The sequence below is a fragment of the Gossypium arboreum genome, chromosome 7, assembly GCF_025698485.1.
Source record: "Gossypium arboreum isolate Shixiya-1 chromosome 7, ASM2569848v2, whole genome shotgun sequence".
NCBI lineage: Eukaryota > Viridiplantae > Streptophyta > Magnoliopsida > Malvales > Malvaceae > Gossypium > Gossypium arboreum.
In genome coordinates, this window is record NC_069076.1 from 96,076,308 (window position 1) to 96,099,674 (window position 23,367).

Here is a 23,367-nt window from a genome sequence, read left to right on the forward strand (position 1 = left end):
TTTCGTAGTAGAGAGAAACCTTGTGATTATACCATCACTCATACTAATGGTAATAACGTTAAAATTGCAACACCCTCTTACCCAAGCTAGTACCTAAACCCGAGTAAGGAATATTACATTTCAAGACAAATACTTTATTCAAGAACCAAAATTTATTATTTAAGCTCTTTTCATCTTTTGTACCCTTTTAAAGTCATTTTAGGCTTTATAGACCATTTTTAGGTTTTCTCTAAAATATGATTGCATCTAAGGTTTGTTCGAAACTTTTCCTGATAAAAAAGAACAAGGTAGAGGAAAACAAGACCAGTGTCGCAACATCATGGGGTCAGTATCGCAACACTAGATTCTTTGATACTAATTTCATGACATCTTATGGTCAGTGTTGTGACCCCGAATCCTTTTATGCTAAACAAGTCAAAACTTCTTTATGTTTGTATTAAGATTAATACCATTGTGAAAAAAATAAAATAAAATAAAAATAAAAAACACACATATTTTTACATGGAAACCCTTTCGGGAAAAAACCACGGGCAAAGGAGAAGAAAATTCACTATGTCAAATTCGAATTCCAATACAAGAGGAATAGACTATGTCTATTTATAGGCTTGTAAAGCCATATTCTAGTAAGACTGAAACACCTTATTCTAATCAATATCAAATAGATAGAATTTAATAAGGTTTGAAAAACCTTATTCTAAAATAAAATAAAAGAAGTGTAATTCTATGTGGATTCTTTTTTTATTTTATTTTACCACTGTATTTTACTTAAATAAGGATTCGAGTCACTTAATTCTAACAATCTCCACCTTGACATGAATTCTCAATGAACAAGTTCTTCATTGCGAACTCTCAACGAACAAGTTCTCCACCTCTTTCACAAAACCCCTTAAGGGTTTAACTTCAACAATGAACACCAACCAAGTCTAAACAATGCTTAAACTTGGTTATAGGAAGTGAATTAGTCATCATATCTGCAGGATTTTCATGAGTACTAATTTTGCTCACAACAATATCACCACGAGCAATAATAACACGAACAAAATGATACCGAACATTAATGTGTTTTGTTCTCTCATGAAATATTTGATCTTTTGTAAGAAAGATGACACTCTGATTGTCACAGAATACTGTGCTGATTTGAAGGTCTTCATTAAGTTCACTAAAGAGTCCCTTCAACCAAATAGCTTCTTTACAAGCCTCAGTAATCGCCATGTACTCAACTTCAGTGGTAGACAAAGCAACTGTAGTTTGCAAAGTGGCTTTCCAACTAATTGCATAACCTTCGATTGTAAAGACATAACCTGTGAGAGATCTTCTTTTATCAAGGTCTCCAGCAAAATTAGCATCAACATACCCAATGACTCCATCTCTAGTTCTTCCAAACTGTAAGCAAACATCAGTAGTACCTCGTAAGTATCTTAGACTCCACTGAATTGCTTTCCAGTGTTTTTTACCGGGATTCGCCATGTATCTGCTAACTACACTGACTTCATATGATAAATCTGGACGTGAACAAACCATAGCATACATGAGAGATCCCACTGCACTAGAGTATGGAACATGTGACATATACTCAATCTCATCATCTGATTATGGAGACAAAACTGATGAAAGTTTGAAATGGGTTGCTAAAGGAGTACTAACAGGCTTAGCACTCTGCATATTGAACCTGCAAAGAACTTTCTCAATGTACCCTTTCTGACTTAGGTACAATTTACTTGTTTTTCTATCTCTGAGAATCTCCATTCCAAGTATCTTCTTTACTGGTCCTAAATCTTTCATCTCAAATTCTTTACTTAGTTGGATTTTTACCTTTCTTATCTCTCATTTATCTTTTGCTACTATCAACATGTCATCAACATAAAGAAGTAGATACACAAAAGAACCATCACTGTTTTTCTTAAAGTAAACACAACTGTCAAAACAACTTCTTTTGAAATCATGAGAAGTCATAAATGAATCAAACCTCTTCTACCACTGTCTTGGTGACTATTTCAAACCGTAAAGGGACTTTTTCAGCAAGCAAACATAGTCCTCTTTTTTTGAGACTATAAAACCCTCTGGTTGTTGCATGTAAATATCCTCCTCAAGTTTTTCATGCAGAAATGCAGTTTTTACATCTAACTGCTCAAGCTCCAAATCATGCATGGCCACAATACCAAGCAAAGCTCGAATCGAACTATGCTTAACAACCGGGAGAACACATCAGAAGTCCACTCGGAATTTGATCTGTAACCCTTTGTAACAAGCTTTGCTTTATATCTGGGTTCTTCAACTCCTGGAGTCCCTTCTTTCTTTTTAAACACTCATTTACAACGAACAGTCTTTTTACCTTTAAGAAGTTTCACAAGGTCCCATGTTCTGTTTTTGTGGAGTGATTCCATCTCTTCTTGCGTAGCAAACATCAACTTTTCTGAGTCTTCTCAGCTAACCACCTCAGAATAATTATATGGCTCTTGATTCGCATCTATATCTTCAGCCATATTTAAAGCATAAGCAACTAGATCAGCCTCGGTATACTTCTTTGGAGGTTTAATTTCTCTTCTAGTTCTGTTTTTGGAGATAAAGTATTGTGGTGAAGAAGCAACTCTATTCTCAATTTTTGTTCTGGCTTGAGGAGTTGACTCAGATTAATCGATGCTCCACCGCTTTTGATTTTCTTTATTGGAAGAGTCTTTAAGAGATAAGTTAGGTAGCATAGCAGTTTCATCAAAAACAACATCTCTGCTAATCACAACTTTTCTATTTTCAGGACACCATAACTTATACCCTTTTACACCAGCTTTATAACCAAGAAAAACGCATTTAATGGATCTCGGTTCCGATTTTCCATTATCAACATGAGTATACGCAGGACACCTAAAGATCTTTAAATCAGAATAATTAGCAGGATTACCAGACCATACCTCTTGTGGAGTCTTTTTCTCAATGGCAACTGATAGAGATCGGTTGATCAAAAAACATGCAGTAGAGGCTGCTTCTGCCCAAAATGATTTTGGTAAGTTGGCATTTGAAAACATACATCGAACCTTCTTCATGATCGTTCTGTTCATTCGTTCTGCAACGCCGTTTTGCTGTGGAGTATGACAAACTGTCAAGTGTCGCATGATCCCTTCTGACTTGCACAATCTATTAAACTCATATGAACAAAACTCTAAGCCATTGTCTATGCGGAGGTATTTTATCTATTTTCCCGTCTGTTTTTCAATCATAATTTTTCAAGACTTAAATGCGGAAAACACATCGCTTTTCTGCTTCAGGAAGAACGCCCAAACTTTTCTGGAAAAATAGCTCCACCTCTCGAAGGCACTCTGGATGGCCCCTACAGATCAAAATGAATATACTCTAATGTTCCCTTCGTGTTATGGATTCCTTTAGTGAATCGAACTCTCTTTTGCTTTCCAAAAACACAGTGCTCACAGAAATTAATGTGGAAGGTGCAGCCTGAATCAAGTATCCACTCCTCGCTTACTTTAGAATCATTGACAGAAGCGGCTAGAAGTTCACCATCGCTGTAGTCTTCTACAACATCAGCTTCACCGGAATTTTTTAGTTGTTTTCCCTTTTGATTTGCAGCCTCTCTTTTAATCTTATTTTGTAGCTTATAGCACTCAGATTTAATGTGCCCTTTATTCTTGCAAAAGTTACAAGTTTTACCTTTGTTGAAGATTTTGATCTACCCTTAGATTTACCGTGAGGATTCCGTTCCTGTGTCCTTCCACGATCATCATCAGCATTCCGATCTTGTATCCCACGAACAATGAGACCCTCTCCCTGAGAGTCGAGTTTAACCACAAGATGCTTCATCTTATCATACGAGGTCAAAAAATCATAAACCTCATCAACTGTGAGAGACTCGCGGCTATATAAAATCGTGTCTCTAAAGGTTGAATAAGACGGGGGCAACGAACAAAGTAGAATCAACCCTAGATATTCCTTATCATACTGAACCTCCATGGCCTCCAAGTTTGAGAGAATTTCTTTAAACACTGTTAAGTGTTGGTGTACAGACGCACTTTCCTCCAAACGATGAGCATAAAGACGTTGCTTCATATGCAACTTGCTTGTTAGAGTTTTCGACATACATAATTGTTCTAGCCTCTTCTATAATGCAGCGGCGGTCTTCTCTTTCATCACATCCTGCAAAATTTCGTTGGACAAATACAGATGTAATTGTGTTAACGCCTTTCGATCATTACGCTTCTTCTCTTCATCTGTTAATGTCGAAGGCATTTTATCTATCCCTAGCAGGACATCCTCCAGATCCATCTGTGCAAAAATTGCTTACATCTTAATTTGCCACAACGCAAATCTGGTGTTACAATCCAACAGCGAAATTTCATACTTTAAAGACGCCATTACCGTGATCGAGATGAACAACCCAGAAACTCTGTAACCAATTTGTGAAAAAATAAAATAAAATAAAATAAAAACACACAGATTTTTACGTGGAAACCCTTTCGGGAAAAAACCACGGGCAGAGGAGAAGAAAATTCACTATGTCGAATTCGAATTCCAATACAAGAGGAATAGACTATGTCTATTTATAGGCTTGTAAAGCCATATTCTAGTAAGACTGAAACACATTATTCTAATCAATATTAAATAGATAGAATTTAATAAGGTTTAAAAACCTTATTCTAAAATAAAATAAAAGAAGTGTAATTCTATATGGATTCTTCTTTTATTTTATTTTACCACCGTATTTTACTTAAATAAGGATTCGAGTCACTTAATTCTAACAATCACATAATCCAACACATGTACCAATCAACTTAAACCCATATAATACATATATTTATTAACAAATACTTTTTAAATCATCATATAACAATTACTCACTTAATGTCCCGACAATTTCATTTAAACTTCTCTTACATATTAGCAATTTCATCATTTATATCAACTTCTTAGCATTACAACTCTTCTATTATTTTCCTCCTCCTCCTCCTTTCCATTTCACATCCTATATGTACATGTATATATATAAGAACATTTGGCTTCTAGTATAGCATACCTATATGTAATATTAATTATTCTTTAAATAATTACAAACATATTTGTCTACTTGAGTAACATCACTAAATTATTTATATATTAGCCTATAGAATTCAAAATTAAGATTTGCTTATTGTTTTTAAACTAGGCTCAACAAGATTTTTACCATAAAAATTTCAAAATTTTCACATATGCCAATTAATATAGTTCTTTTCTTCACTTCTTCCCCTGTTCTACTGCTAGGCAGCTCTGACTCTTCAACACTAAAAATTATTTATCTTTCAGTACATAATTCCTATAATGTTTCTGCTTGTTTCTCTTGAAAATAGTTTCATTAAGATTTTAAACATATAAATTTTATCTCCAAATTTCATCTCTTAAATATTTTTGTACAATTTTTACCAACTTTTCAAATCCAGAACAGGAGAACCCGAAATCAATTTGATATTATCTCACTTAAATTTATTTATCTCATAATCTACAATTCCACTGTTTACATTGTTTCTTCTATACAAAACTAGACTAAATAGGATTTTGTTTCATATTTGGTTCAACCTCTAACTCAATTTTTGAAATTTTTAGTTAATTCTCAAAATTGAGCTACGGTTGCTATCCAAAAACTGTTTTAGTGAAAATATTTACTTATCCATGGTTCTTTGTATTAACTTTCAATTGAATGTATATAATCATTATAGTTTTAATTATCACTCAATTTAGTCATATAAATTACTATGTTAATAACATGGTCATTTCTTTACCTTAAAATTTCTCATGATACAAATCATCTCTTTTTTTCTCATATAACCTTAATGTCTTTATATATCATTCATTTTAAAAATATTTTCTATCTCTAGTATTTTGATTAAATCTACATATCATACATTCCAATCAACAACAAATCTAACTCAATTCTTTGAAATACAAATAAAGTTTATATGAAAGTTTACCTCTTTTATCAAGAATTTTCTTCCCTTTTTCTTTTCTTCCCTTTTCTTCCACTTTTTTTTCACTCTCATCTACTAATTTCTTACTTTTAAATTGATGAACATATTTTCTAGAGTCTCTAATTCATTTTTCCTCTACTATGGAAATTTCCAAGAAATTTGAGAGAAATAGTGGGATTACATGACAAGGAACCAAATTGTAAGAAAGACAAAGTTTCCTTTCTATTTATAATGATGGTGACGTTGGGATAAAGAAGAAAATTCTTCATGTTTCTATAAAAATATATTTATTAATTAAATAATAATAAAATACTCTAACAAATTATATTTTGATACCATTTTCACCAATTATTATTATGATAATTCATGCTAATTATCTTGATTGAGAAATGATTATTTGGTCCTTGTAATATCTCAATATTCACTTTTGTGTCATTTCTCGCTTTTGGTAAAGTTGCAATTTAGTCCCTCTTATTTTTCTACTTATTCAATTTAGTCCTAATTCTCAAATTATTTTACCCTTTAGTCTTTCCCCTTATTTGGGGTATTTACACTCTTGGTATTTTTAACTTTTCCATATTTATATTTTTTACCCCATAAATTTTGAATATTTACAATAAGACCACAACACTTTTCATGTTTTTATGATTCGTCCCTATCTTAAATTAATGTTTCATGTCATACTTCTTGATTCCACTTCTTTGGGTATCCAACAACCTTCACTTTTATTAATCTTATACATTATTTCACTAAGAATCTATCACATTGTTTACAACCAAGGGATTTTGGAATGTTACAAAATATGCTTATAGTCTTTGTATTTCTAACATTTTACTTTTCAAATTTCAAAATTCAAGTCCAACTATTAATATTGTTAAAGTTTTTTTTTTTGAACTTCGTGACGACTTTTGGACTTCTTAAACCTTAAAATCGGTTTTAGAAACCTTAAATTAGGTTGTTTGTTAGGCTTCCTAAAAGCTAATTAATTTAAAAGCTTAAACAAATCAAGATCAATTCGGTTAGTTAAGAATAATAAATATCAATAATTTAGTACCAGAATGTGTTTTGACCGAATTTTAGAAGTTGGAGTAGTTGATTTGTGATCAAAATCAAACTGTGTGTAAGAAATTACACTACTTTACGAAAATGATCATATCTCGAGCTACAAAATTTAGAATCTGACATCACGATGCTATTAATGACTTAGGAGGTGGTGTCTATGGATGCATGGAACACTTAAACTTGGGGGCAAAGGAACTCTTCATTTGTAGTAAGCTTCTACTTCTAAGACATTAAACCGAATCTATTTCGCATGAATTATTTAAACTAGTATAGTTGATGGTGTTACTAAATCAACAAAAATTTTAATGTAATCACCCATAGATTTTAATTTAATTTATAATTTTTATAATATAGAATATAATTTTATATTATATAAAAATATATTTTAAAAATCTAAAACACCAATGAAAGAAATCAATTTCAACCAATAAAATTGAATTATGATGAATTTGAACCAACAATATTCCATATTAACTACATTTCTTCTTTTTTTTTTCTATAACCCGAAAAAATTCAATTATGATAGATTTAATTTTCTAAAAATTAAAAATTGACTCAATTAGTCATAGTTATGGAAATTGAATTGGATTCACTAGATGAATTAATTGAGCTGAGAATATATCAATATATTAATTTGGAATAAATGAAAGAATCAGTTGAACCATAAATCGGTATGAACCAATTGAATTGGGATAAAAATTGGTTGAACCGACCGATTGAATCGAATTTTATAATTTTTAAATAATTTTTTACTTTTGAAATTTATATAAATTTGTTTTAAATTCTGCTATTAGTCACTGTACTTTCATGAAAGTTATGAATTTAGTCTTTGAACTTTAATTTAACCATTTTAGTCCCTATATACTTTTCAAAATTTTTAATATTAATGATAACTATTAAATTCATTCAGTTAAATTTTATTATTTCTAAAATCTGATACAACAAATATATAATTATAAATGTAATGCCATGTGAGTTTATTATTTTCAAATTATTACTCAACTAAAAATTCAGTCAACGAAATAACGACTATCATTTACATCAAAATTTAAATTTCAAAAATTCAAAAAGTAAAAGAATTTAAAGTGATCTATAGGAGAATATGAAATAAATCTACAACTATACACATAATATAAAACTAGTAATTGAACCGAACCGAACTACTATAGATAACATCATTTGTCGAATTCCAAAAAACATAATTATATCCAATTCTACGCATTCGATAATCGTTTTGCTTCAGCAAAACCGCAGCGTAAGTGGTGTGAAGAAGATTGATGACAGCTTAGAGTTACATTCTCAACAGATACAAAATTAGAACTTATTGTTAAGAGTTTAAAAGTAGACAAATAATCATCATACTATTATTTTTACTACAACTGATATTAGTGAAATTGGGTTCAAAATATAGTGATTTTACAACAAAAAAGAAGGGCTCCACACACCATCTTTTATTATGCGGCCCCAAAGAATATTGAATGGAATTTAAATTAATAAGGTAGAATATTGTGCGAAATGTATTGATAGAAAATTACAACTGACTTATTGTACTCTACAACCGGGTGATTCTGCTCCCAGGTATATTAGACCCCTCCTTATCCTCTGCAAGATTTAAAAGAATTTAACTGGTTAGCCCGTCTTAACAACTTCAAAGAAATTTAAATGTAAGGGAGCGGAACAACTAATTTACCAAAACCATCATGCATCAATTTTTCAAATGCATATCCTCATTTTCCAAATATACAAAATTTAGTAAAGCAAACCTGGTTTTACCATATAAGATTTATAGTTGAAAATCATTACCTCTGCTGTGTCTCTGATTCGAAGGAGTTCTAATCTCTCTGAAGGCCTCCGATTAGACAAAGTCGCCAGCTGCACCAGTGGTATAAGTTACCTTAAATTGTAACTAAATCCTAAACCATAATTATCTAAAAGAATGTTTGATGGGAGAAAGAACTTACCCAGAAACTGAACCGCTCTGGATCTTGTGGATTGGGCATCATTGCTTCGACATTATAAATTGCCTCAAGCTTTCTTCGATCTGTGTCAAGTAATTCAAATCAACTTGCAGTAATAATAAAGAAAAATCTTTTAACCATAACATTTCAAACATCACTTAAAAACTCCGAAGAAAGTGGATTATCAACAAGGTGAAAACCTATGTCACTTCGATAAGGGTACTAAGATATGATCCTCAAGAACCCTCCAAATACATAGAAATCACGGAAAAGATTAAGCATATCCAAATCAGACACGCATTGCATAGATAAAAGCATCATTAAAAAAAAAAAAAAACTAAATCTTAATTTTGACACAAGTATTTGAACTTTTGCCCATCTTAATACATGATAAGAAGGTAAAAGATCGCATAAATTGCCACAAAAAACGGGGTAGAAAATGACAAAAGACCATAGCCCAATTTCCCATAAATTTGTATTTAAATGGATTGTACTGGAGAACTAACAATAATGAAATGACAAATTGATTTAGGATTTTTAATTCTAAAAATATTATATGAAAAGAGTTTTACCACGTGTTGATGCTTTTACTGTACTTAACCATGATCGAGCATGTGCTGCTGCATTATTTGTTAACTCCTGCAACTGCAAGTATCAAAGAACGTTTCACTGATTCTGATTATATACATAGTTTAAAATATAAATCCAATATGAATAACACAAGGTGAGTGTGTTTGTATCGAGACATTAAAGGTTATCATAATTTAATGCATAAAATGACATGACCTCATCCTAAAACCAGTAGTAACAAATCAATATGAAAAATATATTTACTTTCAAATAGTGAAGAGTTAAAATAAGGCATCAAACAGTTATTAATTCATGTATCTAAAAGCTTTGCTAAGCAATACTCTATCCCCCAGCAGATGCTCTTCTATGTTACTTGGATTTGGGAGCAAATGTCATCTACCACTTTAATTCGGTATGTATAAGCATCAACCATTCCAAGCCCTAAACCAACCACTACCATGAACTAAGACCACAACTGTCTCACCATGAGGCTACTGAAAAGAAGATGGCGAACAATTGCACTGCTACCTTACTTACAAGCTCTATTAAATACAAATCCACACACCTTTGGAGGTAAAAAGTGGCTACTATTCCTCCCAAGATGCTTCCCTAATGTAAAAAGAGCAAACTGAAAAGAGGAAAATTTCACCTCTTGCAGTCTATTGTTTTCTGTAATTTAATATTCTTTCTTCATTTTATCATTTCAGAAACTAATTAGATAAAATAATACAGGTGGGAAACAAGAACAGAGATAATATTACATCTTCTCTATCAGTTGCGTCTCTTGGTGGAATGTCTTGTACCCACTCAACCTCTGCCATGCGATATCTGCATTTAAACATTGCAAACGTATGAAGTCTGACAACAAATTCAAGTAGGCATGAAAATTGGAAATTTTGATTAAAGGCATGCAATATACATGACCCAATGATGAGAAAACTAACCCATCTTGATCCCAGGATCTGAGGATGCGAAATCTCCGTCGACTTTCAATCTGCATACCATTTGGTTTATATAAATATGAATATGCTTGTATCATTTCTTTTTGCCAGAATATAATATGAACATTTATTAAGAGCAAGAAACTTCTAAAGAGTTCAGATCCAATCATCCAACATAAGCATGGAAGAGGAGACTGTTCTGTCACAAGACTGAACCATCAATCGTTTTGCAAAAGAACAAAAAGCTTAATTTTACAGGCTCAGCTACTACCTAAATAATCTAGAGAATCAGAAAGATACAAATATATTATTCGATCTATCTTTGGAACAAAAAAAGAATCACGATTTCTTTCTGATTCTCATCACTAAAAGACCTTAATGATCTAGTACGCCTAAATCTATAGTAGTAATGTGTTATAAAAATGAAAAGACAATTCTAGGAGACAAGTCTGCTGTTGTAGGACATGACTATCTAATCTAGCTGTCAAAAAGCAACATAGGAAGTGTTTTGACCTGCAGAAATTTCTAAAGCAGGCTGTAATATGTAAAACTCCATGTATTTCCTTGGTGAATATATCCATTAGAGCCAAACTAGAATATAGTTTATGCTTCCAAGCACCCTTCAAATAGAAGCAATCAAAATTTTTCACCCTTGTTGGGAAAGTTGTAGAGGCTACAGAAGTTTGTATCTAGTAAAACACAATTGTAGCTTAGCTTTCCAAAACAATCAGCAGATTCCATGATTCCCCACATAAATCCTGGCAAATGTGCAATGGCTAATTGGCTATGGTTATTGTTACATCAAATGAAAGGAAAGTGACTCGTAGAACGCATCAAAAGGAAGGAAATGGCTTATCGTAATTATATAAGTAAATACTCTTATGAATTTAGAAGAAAAAAGTTTGTCACGATGCAGAAGTAAGAACTAAAAACAGAAGGAACTTCAATTTTAAGAACTTGATAACTGAACCAAAGCTAGTAAGCAGCCAATATACAAGCGCAGTCATCCGATTTGAAGTGATGCTCTCTTTTAGATGCATGAAAACTAATACAGCATTATTTGCTCATATATCCAAAAATTACTTGTCCACAATGAGGAGTCATGAAACATTTATTTAACAACTTTTAAACATTTCTCCTATTGTGGACAACATAAAACCCCATCTACAACCAAGCTAGAATTAACATCTTATTTATGGACTTAATTTTATTATTTTTAAAATTTATTCCTTACCAAGGTGAACAAGATTTTGGGATGGAGGAATGTACATAAATAAAAGTTGTATGTACACATAATGCAGAAAATATGTCTTTGAATCAAAGGCAAACAAAAGTTGAAAATGCTTCACCTCCAAAACAAAGCGTCCATCAGGAAGAGGTTCACACCTACATATTTAGAGCATGTGACAAGAGCATGAGGTTAAAAAAACAAAATATTCTCCAGCATAACGAATGTAGCAAGGGTCATTATAATAAGAATAAAAAAAGGCCTACAAGCCACCTACTCTGTGATCTCCACTTCACAAGCAAAATCAGCAATTGCATCTGTAGCAGGATCACGGATGACCTACAAATATAATGGACCAACAAAACATAGGGAAAAAAATGTGAGGAAGTTTTGGCCATCCAACATGCCTTAACAACAAGAAAGAACCAAAAAGAAAAGAGCCCACCATTCCCATCCTGTGATTCCCTTCCATTATTCTCCTGACCTGTTTCCAAGCAAATAAAAGTAAATCCAAATCCAAAAGCAACCCCTAGGCACAGGAACTAAATCATCTTCAAATGACCTTGTGATTAAAATTGCTAACTTATACTTCCGCTAACCAAAACACTCATACAGCTTATTACTAAGTTGAGCATCTACCTAGACAGAAGGCTATTGCTTTCCTCCAGAGGAAACTAGAAAAACAGAACAATTAAATATATCATAAAGAAACTACTACCAGGCTAACTAGGCAGTAAGCCTTGCCATATTAAATATTATATAATTTTTGACAAATTTTTTCCTTCCAAATGGTTACATTCAGAGTTTTTCTCATATCTTTAAAATTGCCAAAACATGTTAAAAGGAAAGAGGCAATGGTTGTGAGACAGACAGAACTTGCTAGCAAACACAACACAACTTAAATTTAGAACAAAGGTAACTCTGCCAAATGGCTCATATGCATCAAAGACATTTTGCACTACCAACATGGTAACATGCCCATTTTTCTTGAAATTATAATAAACAGTTAAGATTAGAAAGTCTATGAAACTCACCATAAGTCTGTAGCGTGGTTCAAATATGTGAAGCGGAAACTTCTGACAAGGGATGATAACATCCATGACAAAAAGAGGAATCAGATCATTACCAAAATTTATCAGACTGTCCTGCTCTGACCTCCTTTCAGCATATTCTTGAGGGAAGATTCTTTGTATTATGTTGTTTAGTGTTACACTATAAAAAATTATTAATAATAGTCAAACAAATAGAAACTTTGGTAAAGCTGTATTGACACCTTATGCGGATATGACCAGTAATTAAATATATGAGAAGAACAGCAGCCTCCACATAAAAGGGAAATATTAAACTAGTCATTACATAGAAGCATTAATGGTTGCTTCTCAACAAATTACATGAGCTAGCTGCAAACAGCATCAGAAGGAGTTCATGGTTCCTTTTCATTATTCTAACAAAGGCACTTCAATCAATAACTGCAGGGGAGCAGCTTACCTGATAGCACATGTTCTAGGACTAATGAAGAGCACTGTTCGGCACAATGGACATTTGTTGCCTATCATTTTAGTACAACGTCAAGTAATATAGAATGGTCATAAAAAAAGTACTGATAGATTCATAATCAACAACTGCAAATACTCACTACGATCCATTGTCTGAAATAAACATGAACGACAGAAAGAATGCCCACAGGGTGTAGTTATAGGGTCATATAGTAACTTCAGACAAAGTGTGCAATCAAAGTCATCAGTACGTTCCAGCCGATCATGGCCTCTAGTCCGAATCAAACTGGATGGCATTCTCTCTAAGTTCCGAAGAGAAGCCTGGAGAATATTACTATGCATTACCAGGAAAATTTTCATTCAGAATCGCAAGTAAAATTTCTAGTCAATAGATGTCAAATTTAAATATATTGTAAACTACCTGGAAGGATCAACTTGAAGGCCAGAAAGAATAATATCCCGTGCCATCTCGTATCTTTCCAACTACATGGTAAAAACACCAATTGCTGAGAAAACATAGACAGCATAAGTTAAGCAAATTAGAAGAAAATATAGAGGCCCATAGGACTTTTAGCCTGGACATTCCCGTATGTGCATGTCTAAACTACATGGTCAAAACAAAAATAAAATGCTGCAGAAACCAAGACAGAATAGGCATATATGTGTATGCATGTGTAAATTAAGTATAACGAGATGTAAAGAAGAGGCCCTTATGACTTTATCCTGGACACTTTTTTATACATCTTGTCCCCGAAAAAATAATAATGCAATCTATCAATTACCAAAATGAGAGCATTGGCCTTTAGGATGTAGGACCTCACTGCATCATTCTGCAAGCTCATTAGCTTCTCAGCATCCTTAAGAGCAAGCTGAAATACATGCCAAAAAGTTCCACTCTTTCAAACTGTCCGTAATGGTGATATAATCCAAAATACCAAAAGAAATGCAACAGGCATACTTCAGCTAGTGTGGTCATATCCAGCCCACTCAATGGTCTATATTCAGAAGCTGTCGGAGATCTGTGTTTCAGAAATAGACTAATCCTGCATTCTCAACCGTGATTGAGTAGGTAGGACACAACTTGTTAAAAGAATGCCAAACAATATCGGATAAAAATAAAAGGGAAATGTATATACATGCTTATTCTTGTATAATGTATCTATTTATGTAGACTTCTCTGGAACACAGTGATAATAACCATTGAAAAAACCTAACCTCATGTAGGCAGCACTTCTGTTACCAAGAATAATAGGATCACCAGGTTTCATGTTACTGGCCCTTGTGTAATTGTTGATTGCCTATATGAAGTGCACTATTGTCAGAAAAGGAATACTAATAATAATAACAACAACAACAACAACAACAACAACAACAATAAGAAGTAAAGAGAGATATAATTCTTATTAAAACTTAGCTATTGTTGTTTTAGTCAACAACACTGAGGGCACTTCATGAGCAAACTTTTAATGTCATATATATGCAGATTTTTATTCCAAATGATGATAAGAAAGAAGCCTAATGGAAGAAAAATAGAAGCCAACCCATGGTGCTTAACATATCTGCAGTTTATGTAACCAGAGATCTAAATGAAACTCAAATCCAAAAAAAAAAAAAAAAATCCAACATAGAAATAACAATGCTAGATAGTCACAAGTTAAAGATTCTAGTCCAAGCAATTCTACAAATCTTCTTTATGAAAATTTAGAAAATCTATATTTTCTATAGCAGCAACTTGTAACTTTAGAGACGTGAGACATTCACAACAAGATACAGGCACAAGTCCATATTTCAACAATCATACCCAAAGACATGCAAAACTACATGAAAGCCCTTCAAAGTTCAAACTATTTGGTTTTGCATGTCCACTGTCAAGAACTGAAGAGATAAAAGTACCTTACTGGAGATATCTTTTAGTTTAAAATGCAAAGAAACTCAAAGAAGGAAACAACCATGCCAGATGAAATAAATTTAATTAACCATCAACAGGATGGAAGAAAGAAATTAAAATAAAATGAGTCATTAAGCAAAGAGAAATTTAACCTCTTCAAAACGATTCTCTCGGAATGCTTGATTTCCATTCTCCACATGATCATAAACATGACGATATCGGTCCCAAAACCCCACTCCTTCATTGGCCTACATGTCAGTCAATGTTAATTTAATTCGCAAATATAGTCCTAAAACCAAAAACTCTCTGCAAATATGCACAATACCTACAGTATAATTTTCATAAATTGTATGAGAACACATAGATAAAACTAAAACCTCAACTCCTATATTTATCAAGGTCTGCCAACCAAATGCAAACATCAAAGGAGCAGATCATCACTTTTTTTTTTTTTTTGGCTATGACGCAGTCATTACAGCCATTGTAACCTATAATAAACCTTTTTTTTTTTTTTTACCAAAATTTAATGTGTTAATAATGTTAAAACATATTTCCAGTTGACAGTAACATATTCATAGAGTAAATAAACGAAATTTCAATTACCATGCCAGTTTCATAGGAATTTTCAGCAACCAAACAGACAGTAAAAGAGGAAACAAATAAATAAGACAGATACAATTTGTGTTCTTTTCACATATAGTTGTCAAGCTACCAAACAAATCTAAGATAACCACAATCAAAACAAACAATTTTAACGGACTAAATGAAAAAGAAAAGAATACAACTGTTTGATCTCCAAGAAAATGGAGGAAACTAAAAGTTCATTATTTCTTTCACTCTTAGCTCTCTAATTTCTAAAAAGTAAAAGTATAAAAACTTTTAGAACAATAACACAACAGAAAATATACACGTAGATTTTTAGACCTCAAAAAAAGGGATCAACTTCGTTTAATACTAAGATTTTACGCGCTGTTGTTCAAACTCAAAATAGTAAGTAAATTTTAACTTGCTTTGTAACCCTAAATTCAGTCCTTAATAAAGAAAGTAACTAAAAATTTTCTGATTAGATCAAAATTAAATTAAATCATTGAAAAAACAAAAAAAAATGCAATGGTACTCAGTATTCATACTCTTTTTCCTACATTTTCTCAGCATCCAAACAATCACAAGAACTACAAAAAGTACTCACCCAAACGTAGTCCTCCACATCATCAATTCCTTCCAAGATGATTCCGGAAGACGATGCCGTTTCGCCGGACATTGTCACGAAACAAAAAGGAAATATACGGAAAAAAATTACGTATCAACAGGGAAACTCAAATTTAACCAAATCCAAAGAGAAATTCCACTGCATCGCGTTTCGTTTTTCTAAGTATAAAATCTTCTCTGTTTTTTTTTTTTTTTTTTAAGAGGTTGAGAGTTCTTCAGTAACCCAGCCCCGGCATTTTTCATTTCAGAAAGAATCTTCTTGACTAAGGGCCGGCTTTTATATGTAAAGGAGATTCAATCCAGTGTTTTAGTCTTATCATTTGATTGGTGGATCCACAGAAGAATCAACTATGTATACTAAAAGGATTTGTACACTTGGGAGTATTTGATTGGGTAATTTTTTATTACTCTTGAGTTGATTGCGCTCTGTATATTGTGTGGACGCAAGCAGTAGGTGAGAGAGAGAAAACGCGATTCTGTAGCGCGTGATCTACACCCCTGATTTTTGTCAGTGGTGGCTGCACATGCACCACTTAGATCCGATTCAATTACACAAAAATGTAAAAAGCAAAGGTTTATGAAGGTCCAAAAGCCTATCCATCCAATTTCGGATGAAAATACCATCAATCATTTTTTATTTTTGTTGCAAGTAATTACCGTTGGAAAGGTAGAAGAGGTTTATGACTACAAAGATAGAATCTTAAATTTTATACCCATTCATTTCAAATCCACTGTCGTGTAAGTGGCGTAATTCGCAAAATAAAATGGCGTAATTCTCCCTTTTATTGAATTTGGTTTAATTTGTATTTAGATATTATGATTTATTTGTCCATTAATTTTATATTTTTAAATTTACGATAGTTTCTCAAACCATTTAAAATGAATAGAGAAATTAATTTGTTAACTTTTTGACTCACATCAACAATTAATTAATTTTTAATTTTAAAAATTTAAAACCTAAAAAGTATAAATTTTTTTATATTTTAAATTTTAAAAAGTTAATTAATTACAAACGTGGTATATAAGTGGACTGCTACATGGATGTATATTAGTAATGTTAACGTTCTTTTCCATCCATTTTTGGTTTGATTTAACAAACAATGTAAGTTTAAAGACTAAAAAAGGTAAAAAATTAAATGGATGGCTACAATAATTTTTTGTAAAATTGAAGGGCCAAATAAGTTATTATGTCTTATAATTAATATACTTCATTTGGTTTTGAAGTTAAATTATTATTATTTTGGTATAATCATAAATGTCATAATCTAATTTACAGTATAAGATTAATCTTACTTAAGCAGAAATAGTATTCGGTGAAAATCTTCTAACTATGATGATTTTAATATTCGAACTTGATTCAAATGACTAAGGAAAAATCTACTACCATTTATTCCACCACTTGTTGAAAATTTATTAAAACGATTTGAATTGAACTAATATTTATTTTTAATTTTCTATTTTATAATAATAAAATAAATATCATTTTTAAAATAATAAACAGTTATTTGAAGATACTATAGTTAGCTCTCTCTATAACAGTCACCTGCTATCACAGCCAAGTTTTTAGAAGAACCATTTTTTTATGTATTATTTAACCCTCTATAACAACTTTTCTCTTATAATAACAACATCAAGTATGTTCTTTATTAAATTAGTTTTTATAACCGTATAAGGTCTAAACTTTTAACTAAAATTATAACTATTTCATATAAGTAAGCCTATTAATTATCATTTATTAAATGAAAATATTAATTAAAATATTTTTCAATAAAATGATTAAATTCCACGTGAAGAAATCTATTAACCATATTTTGTTAAATGAAAATTATCTTCAATTAGTGGAATTAAAATATCAATTCAATAATTCATCAAAAAATATCAATTCAATAAATTATTAAGTTATATGATTAAATATTCTACCATGAATTTAGAATATCATAAACTTATAAATTAATTACTTCAATTTAGTAACTCATGATAAATTAATTAATTTAATTTGATAACTCATATTGATTAATTTAACTTGTTAGATTTAAGGACTTTATAATTAATCATATGAAATAATATAAAATAAAAGATGCATAAAAGTAATAATATATTCACATGTTATACATCTTTCAATTTTGTTGATTTCATTCCTTTCTTTTTTAATATAATTCTCACTTTATTTATTTGATAAAAATTCACGATATAAATTTTATTGTAAACTCACAACGATTATCTCTCTATAACAATATACTATTATAGATATATAATAATCACCTTTTTATAATAGAGAAAACTAAGGAGATAAATAGGATTGTTAGAGAGAAAATTAACTGTATATATAATTATATTTTTAGACTTTAAAATTTTGATGAATCCAACCAATGGAATTTAGTTTGAATAGGATTTGTTTGATGTATATGCCGAAAGTTGAAAAGCTTCTTCTCTAGACAGTTGCTAATTATTTTTACTAGATTTTTTGTTTTACAATAGTCAAATCTCTTTCTTATTTCCTCTATTATGTCTAATTTTGAATTTAATTTCGTTCATATATTATATTTTATAACGTTAGCCATAATAATTCAGGATAAAATGATTACGTGAAAATCTTCTCATCAAAATATTTCAATATGAGAAGTTAGAATAAATATTTTTAAGAAAAAAATTCAATTTCAAAATATAGATGTTAAATTAAATTATATGTACTAAATCATAAATTTAAATATAACAAAGGAACATAACTAAAAAATCTACGCATGCATAAACCAATTATTTGTCATTTGATTTAATAAAATATAAAAGGAAGGCTGGTATGATTTTTTTTTTAAATTTTAGTTTCTATCCTCTATTATACTTAAATTTGATATTTAATCATTATCTTTTAAATTTTAATATTATTAGTTAATTCAAATATTAATATCTTTAACTTTTTAATATAAAAGGATCTTAGAGACTAAAACGTCTTTTGAGTTATTGGTACATTAAAACAAAGTTAAATTTCAATTTTGACCGGTATACTAAATAAGTTTTGGTTTAATTTTAAAACAGATTATTCAAAATAATTATGGTATTTTTCTAAATTTATTTATTTTCTTATAATGCTAGTTTTAGGTGGAAATATTAATTAAAATATCGCATACACATTGGATCAACTTGTAATAATTAATTTCATATCTTAATTAAAAGATATATCTAATATATCGAAACTACTCACTAAATTTTGTTCTTGCTTATACAATTATAAGTTCCAAGATCAACAAAATAATTAAAATCTATAATATTGAAATTAAATCTTTCACTATCATCTTTTCATTCAAATACTGAGGTGAAGTATTTCATGAATTATTTATATTTGATCATAATCATGTTAATAACATATTATAAAATAAAAAATTAGCAATAAATATAAAAAGAACAAAAATTAATGGAGAAAATAACTTTTGTTGTTATATTTTCTTGTTGATCACTTAAATCACATGTTTATAGTATAAGTGTGGCGTAAAATATAATGATAAAACTTACAGAACCAAAGATACATAAATAAAAGAGATAAATGAATACATAATGATAAATAAGCTATTTATCTTGGATAAAGGAATTTAACTATCAAAATTAAAAGGTTCAAAAGACTAAAATTTCGCATTTATATCAACTACGTAAACTACCAAATTTTGTCTCAATTTATTAAAAAAATAATACCAATTAAGAATGTAACACATGACATATGATTATTAGATGCATACATTTTCTTGATAAAATGAAACAAAATTAATAATTTAAGTACTACCCTTTACCAAAAAAAAAAAAAACTTCTAAACACCAATTCAAATTTTAAAATATATTAAGTTGATGTAACTAAAAAAGGATATATCCTCTCATATATTTCAAAATATTAACTAATGAAACTAATTATGTTGACAAAAATTGATTATGGAATTTTAAGCGTATAGATTCAAAATTTATTATGTATAAATTATATATTGGTTCTCCTTTAAATTTATTTGGTTAGTTAATTTGGGTAAAAATATTGAAATTTTATGTTAATTCCTTACAAAATGTTTGGTGAAAAGGCCTCTCTATGGAGCAAATTGATTTCTTTCAAAAAAAATGAAAAAGAAAAAAAACAAAGCAATTTAATCCCTATCAATTTTGAAAATGAACAACTTAAAATAATTAATCACGACTTTAGTATTTTTTCATCAATTGTATATAAGTTTGATTGGTATAATAACAAATTTAGCACTCAAAATTCACATATTCTATCAATTTGATTCAGATTTACCATAATGTATAAATGTTACAGGTTAAATTTGTTAAATCATGACCAAATTAATAGAACATGTAAACATTAATGGCTAAATTTGTTATCATATAAATCAAAATTATATACAATTCATGGATAACATTAACATCGTGATTAATTATCCTTAATTATTCACTTTTAAAATTGACAAGAATTAAACTGCTACGATCATTCTAAGAATGACCAACTTGCTCAATATTGAAATTAAGAGGGAGCAAAGAAGATTTTTACCAAAAAGTTGTAACATAAACAAAGCAAGGAAAGCGTGGTAATATTGGTGGAAAGAGGGAAAAAGTGTGAAGATCGGCAACCGTCGAGGCTAATAAGACCACCATTATAACAAACACCAAATGCCAAAACAAGAGCTTAAATAAATATGGCTTTTCGGCTTTTGCTTTTAATATGTTCCGCTTTCATATCTTCTTAAACAATACGTTGGTTGCTTACAAAAATAATTGGGGACTGATTAGTCGACGACTAAAGATTCTAAACTCAATCACTAAAACGAACTTCCTAACTATTTTATTAACTCAACTTATGTCATTTGTTTTTTTATTTGTACTCACAGCACGTAACCATGATCTACTCCCATCGTTTTTTCTTTTCTTTTTTTTTTTTTGGTTAAAATTATAAACCAATCTTTTTTACGGATTTGGATGTTAATATTTTATTTACTATTTGCATTTAAATATTCTTTATTTAAATTTTTTTAAATAATGGGTTTGAATATTTGAAATTTCAAATCTATTTTTAAATTTCATTCTATTTTTTTTCCAACATTAATCGCATTATGGGTTCGTATCATATCTTTTTTTTTTTGATAGAGTGCCTAGAAACTACACATAGCCTCTTCCCACCCCTTGAACATGAGAATAATGTGCTTTAGCACATTTAAACTCACGTCCTCTTACACTAGCAATAATATCAATATCAATTAAATTAAGACTCAATCGATCATTTTAACCATTATTTTTTTATTACTTTAATAGATTAATATATTTAACAGAATGAAATATATAACAAGTTATATAATATATATCATATTTTTAAAGTAATGATACAGATTCAAATTCAAAATTATAGAAATTATAAATATTCAATTTATTCTGATCCCTAAATCAAATCCCAATCGCCCTAGATTCAGGGTGACCCAAAGTTAGTGCCATTAAACAAACATATTTATAAAAATTTGAGATAATGTCATTTTTGGTACTTGTGTTTTCATAAAATCTTCAATATAGTATTAATACTTGAAAATGTCTAATATGATACCGAACTATCAAATTGTATATTATTTGGTACTTATACTTTCATAAAATGTCTAATATGATACCGAACTATCAATTTGTATATTATTTGGTACTTATACTTTCATAAAATGTCTAATATGGTACTTGAACTATCAATTTGTATATTATTTGATACTTGTACTTTCATAAAATGTCTAACGTGACACTTATAATTTCAAAGAAATTTAATGTGATATCTGAAATATCAATATGTATATTATTATGGTATTTGAAGTTAACACATTTAGTAAATGTTAAACCAATCAATGAAGATTTGACACGTGAATTTTTTCCTAATCATCATTCCACGTGAATAATATAACATTATGTAAAATAAAAATAAAAAAATGGAATAGAATTAAATTAAATTTTAAAAATAACTAAACCTAAAAAACATAAATAACTTTTAAAAAATCAATTTGTTTGGTTGAGATTTTCTTAAAAGGAGATTTAAAGAGCAAAATAGTATTAGGTTTAGCCTAGCAATTTTTAACTCAAACTTTCTTCAAAATTTTAAAAGCTTTAAATTTTCCAAAATTTCTCAAATTCATACAAGGTAAAGTTTCCTAAAATTTATGTCTCTTGTACAGGGCGAAGCCAGAATAAAATTTTAGGGGAGTCCAGATAAAATTTTAATTTTTTGTAGTATATATCTTTATAACTTGTAAAGGATTAAATCGAATTTTTATAATTTTAAGGGGGCAAAGTGTAATTTTACATTTACTAATTTAAAAATTTTAAAAAATTTTAAGGGCCAAAAGAGTAAATTTATATTTTAGGGGAGACCGGAGCCCATGCCAGCCCCCTGGCTTCGCCCCTGCTCTTGTATAATTAATTGAGCTTGAATGAGAGGTTGAATAACTTGATTTTGATTATCATGAGATTTTTCAAATTTTGCATTTGAAATGTTTGGGTTCATTAAGTTAAGAAAGTAAAGTTTTGAAAGAAATTTTGAAGAAAATTAAGATCAAATTTCTACAATTAAGGTGTCATATGAAAGAAACTTGATTTCAAATGAGAAACTCTTTGGAGAATGATTTTAGCATTTACTTTAACGGAAAATATGACTTTTTACTTACATAAATTTAGTATTGTTTTTATTAACTATATGTGGTTTAGGTTTAATTATTTGTTTTAAAAATTTAAATTTAGTTTAATCTTTTGTTTTATTTAGTTTTTCACCTAAAGATATATTATCTATGTAGAATTGATGATTTAAAAAAGAAAAGTTTCCACATGTTGAATTTTAATTGGTGGTTTAGAATTCACTAATGGTGTTGACTCCAATTACCATAATAATGTACAAATCTATAGTTAAGTTACCATATTAGATATTTTCAAAGTATAGGTATTTTATTGGACATTTTATGAAAGTATATGTACCAAATAATAAAAAATTAATAGTTCAAGTATCACATTAAACATGTTATGAAAATACGGGTACAATATTTGATATTATCCTAAAAATTTTATACTAAAAATAAATTACAGTTTGG

At 29.9% G+C, this 23,367-nt stretch overlaps 1 protein-coding gene across 1 annotated transcript; it reads right to left on the minus strand.

Annotated features, from left to right (window-relative positions):
* Positions 1 to 8,368: 8,368 nt before the first annotated feature.
* Positions 8,369 to 16,570, minus strand: LOC108450432 (uncharacterized). Its single transcript, XM_017748058.2, has 18 exons — positions 16,275 to 16,570; positions 15,238 to 15,333; positions 14,413 to 14,495; positions 14,156 to 14,240; positions 13,980 to 14,066; positions 13,619 to 13,680; positions 13,338 to 13,531; positions 13,190 to 13,250; positions 12,736 to 12,913; positions 12,147 to 12,185; positions 11,979 to 12,040; positions 11,823 to 11,859; positions 10,477 to 10,526; positions 10,294 to 10,360; positions 9,535 to 9,607; positions 8,966 to 9,045; positions 8,808 to 8,876; positions 8,369 to 8,606 (listed from the first exon to the last, which is right to left on the minus strand). Exons 1-18 carry the CDS (start codon positions 16,344 to 16,346, stop codon positions 8,547 to 8,549), a joined length of 1,455 nt encoding a protein of 484 aa, XP_017603547.1. The 5' UTR covers positions 16,347 to 16,570; the 3' UTR covers positions 8,369 to 8,546.
* Between the last annotated feature and the right edge of the window lie 6,797 nt (positions 16,571 to 23,367).

Coding starts and splice junctions, on each gene's coding strand:
- LOC108450432 (XM_017748058.2), bottom strand. CDS start 16,346: ATGTCCGGCGAAACGGCATCGTCTTCCGGAATCATCTTGGAAGGAATT. Junction 15,334..16,274: donor ATGTGGAGGACTACGTTTGG/GTGAGTACTTTT, acceptor ACTGACATGTAG/GCCAATGAAGGAGTGGGGTT. Junction 12,041..12,146: donor GGAATCACAGGATGGGAATG/GTGGGCTCTTTT, acceptor TTATATTTGTAG/GTCATCCGTGATCCTGCTAC.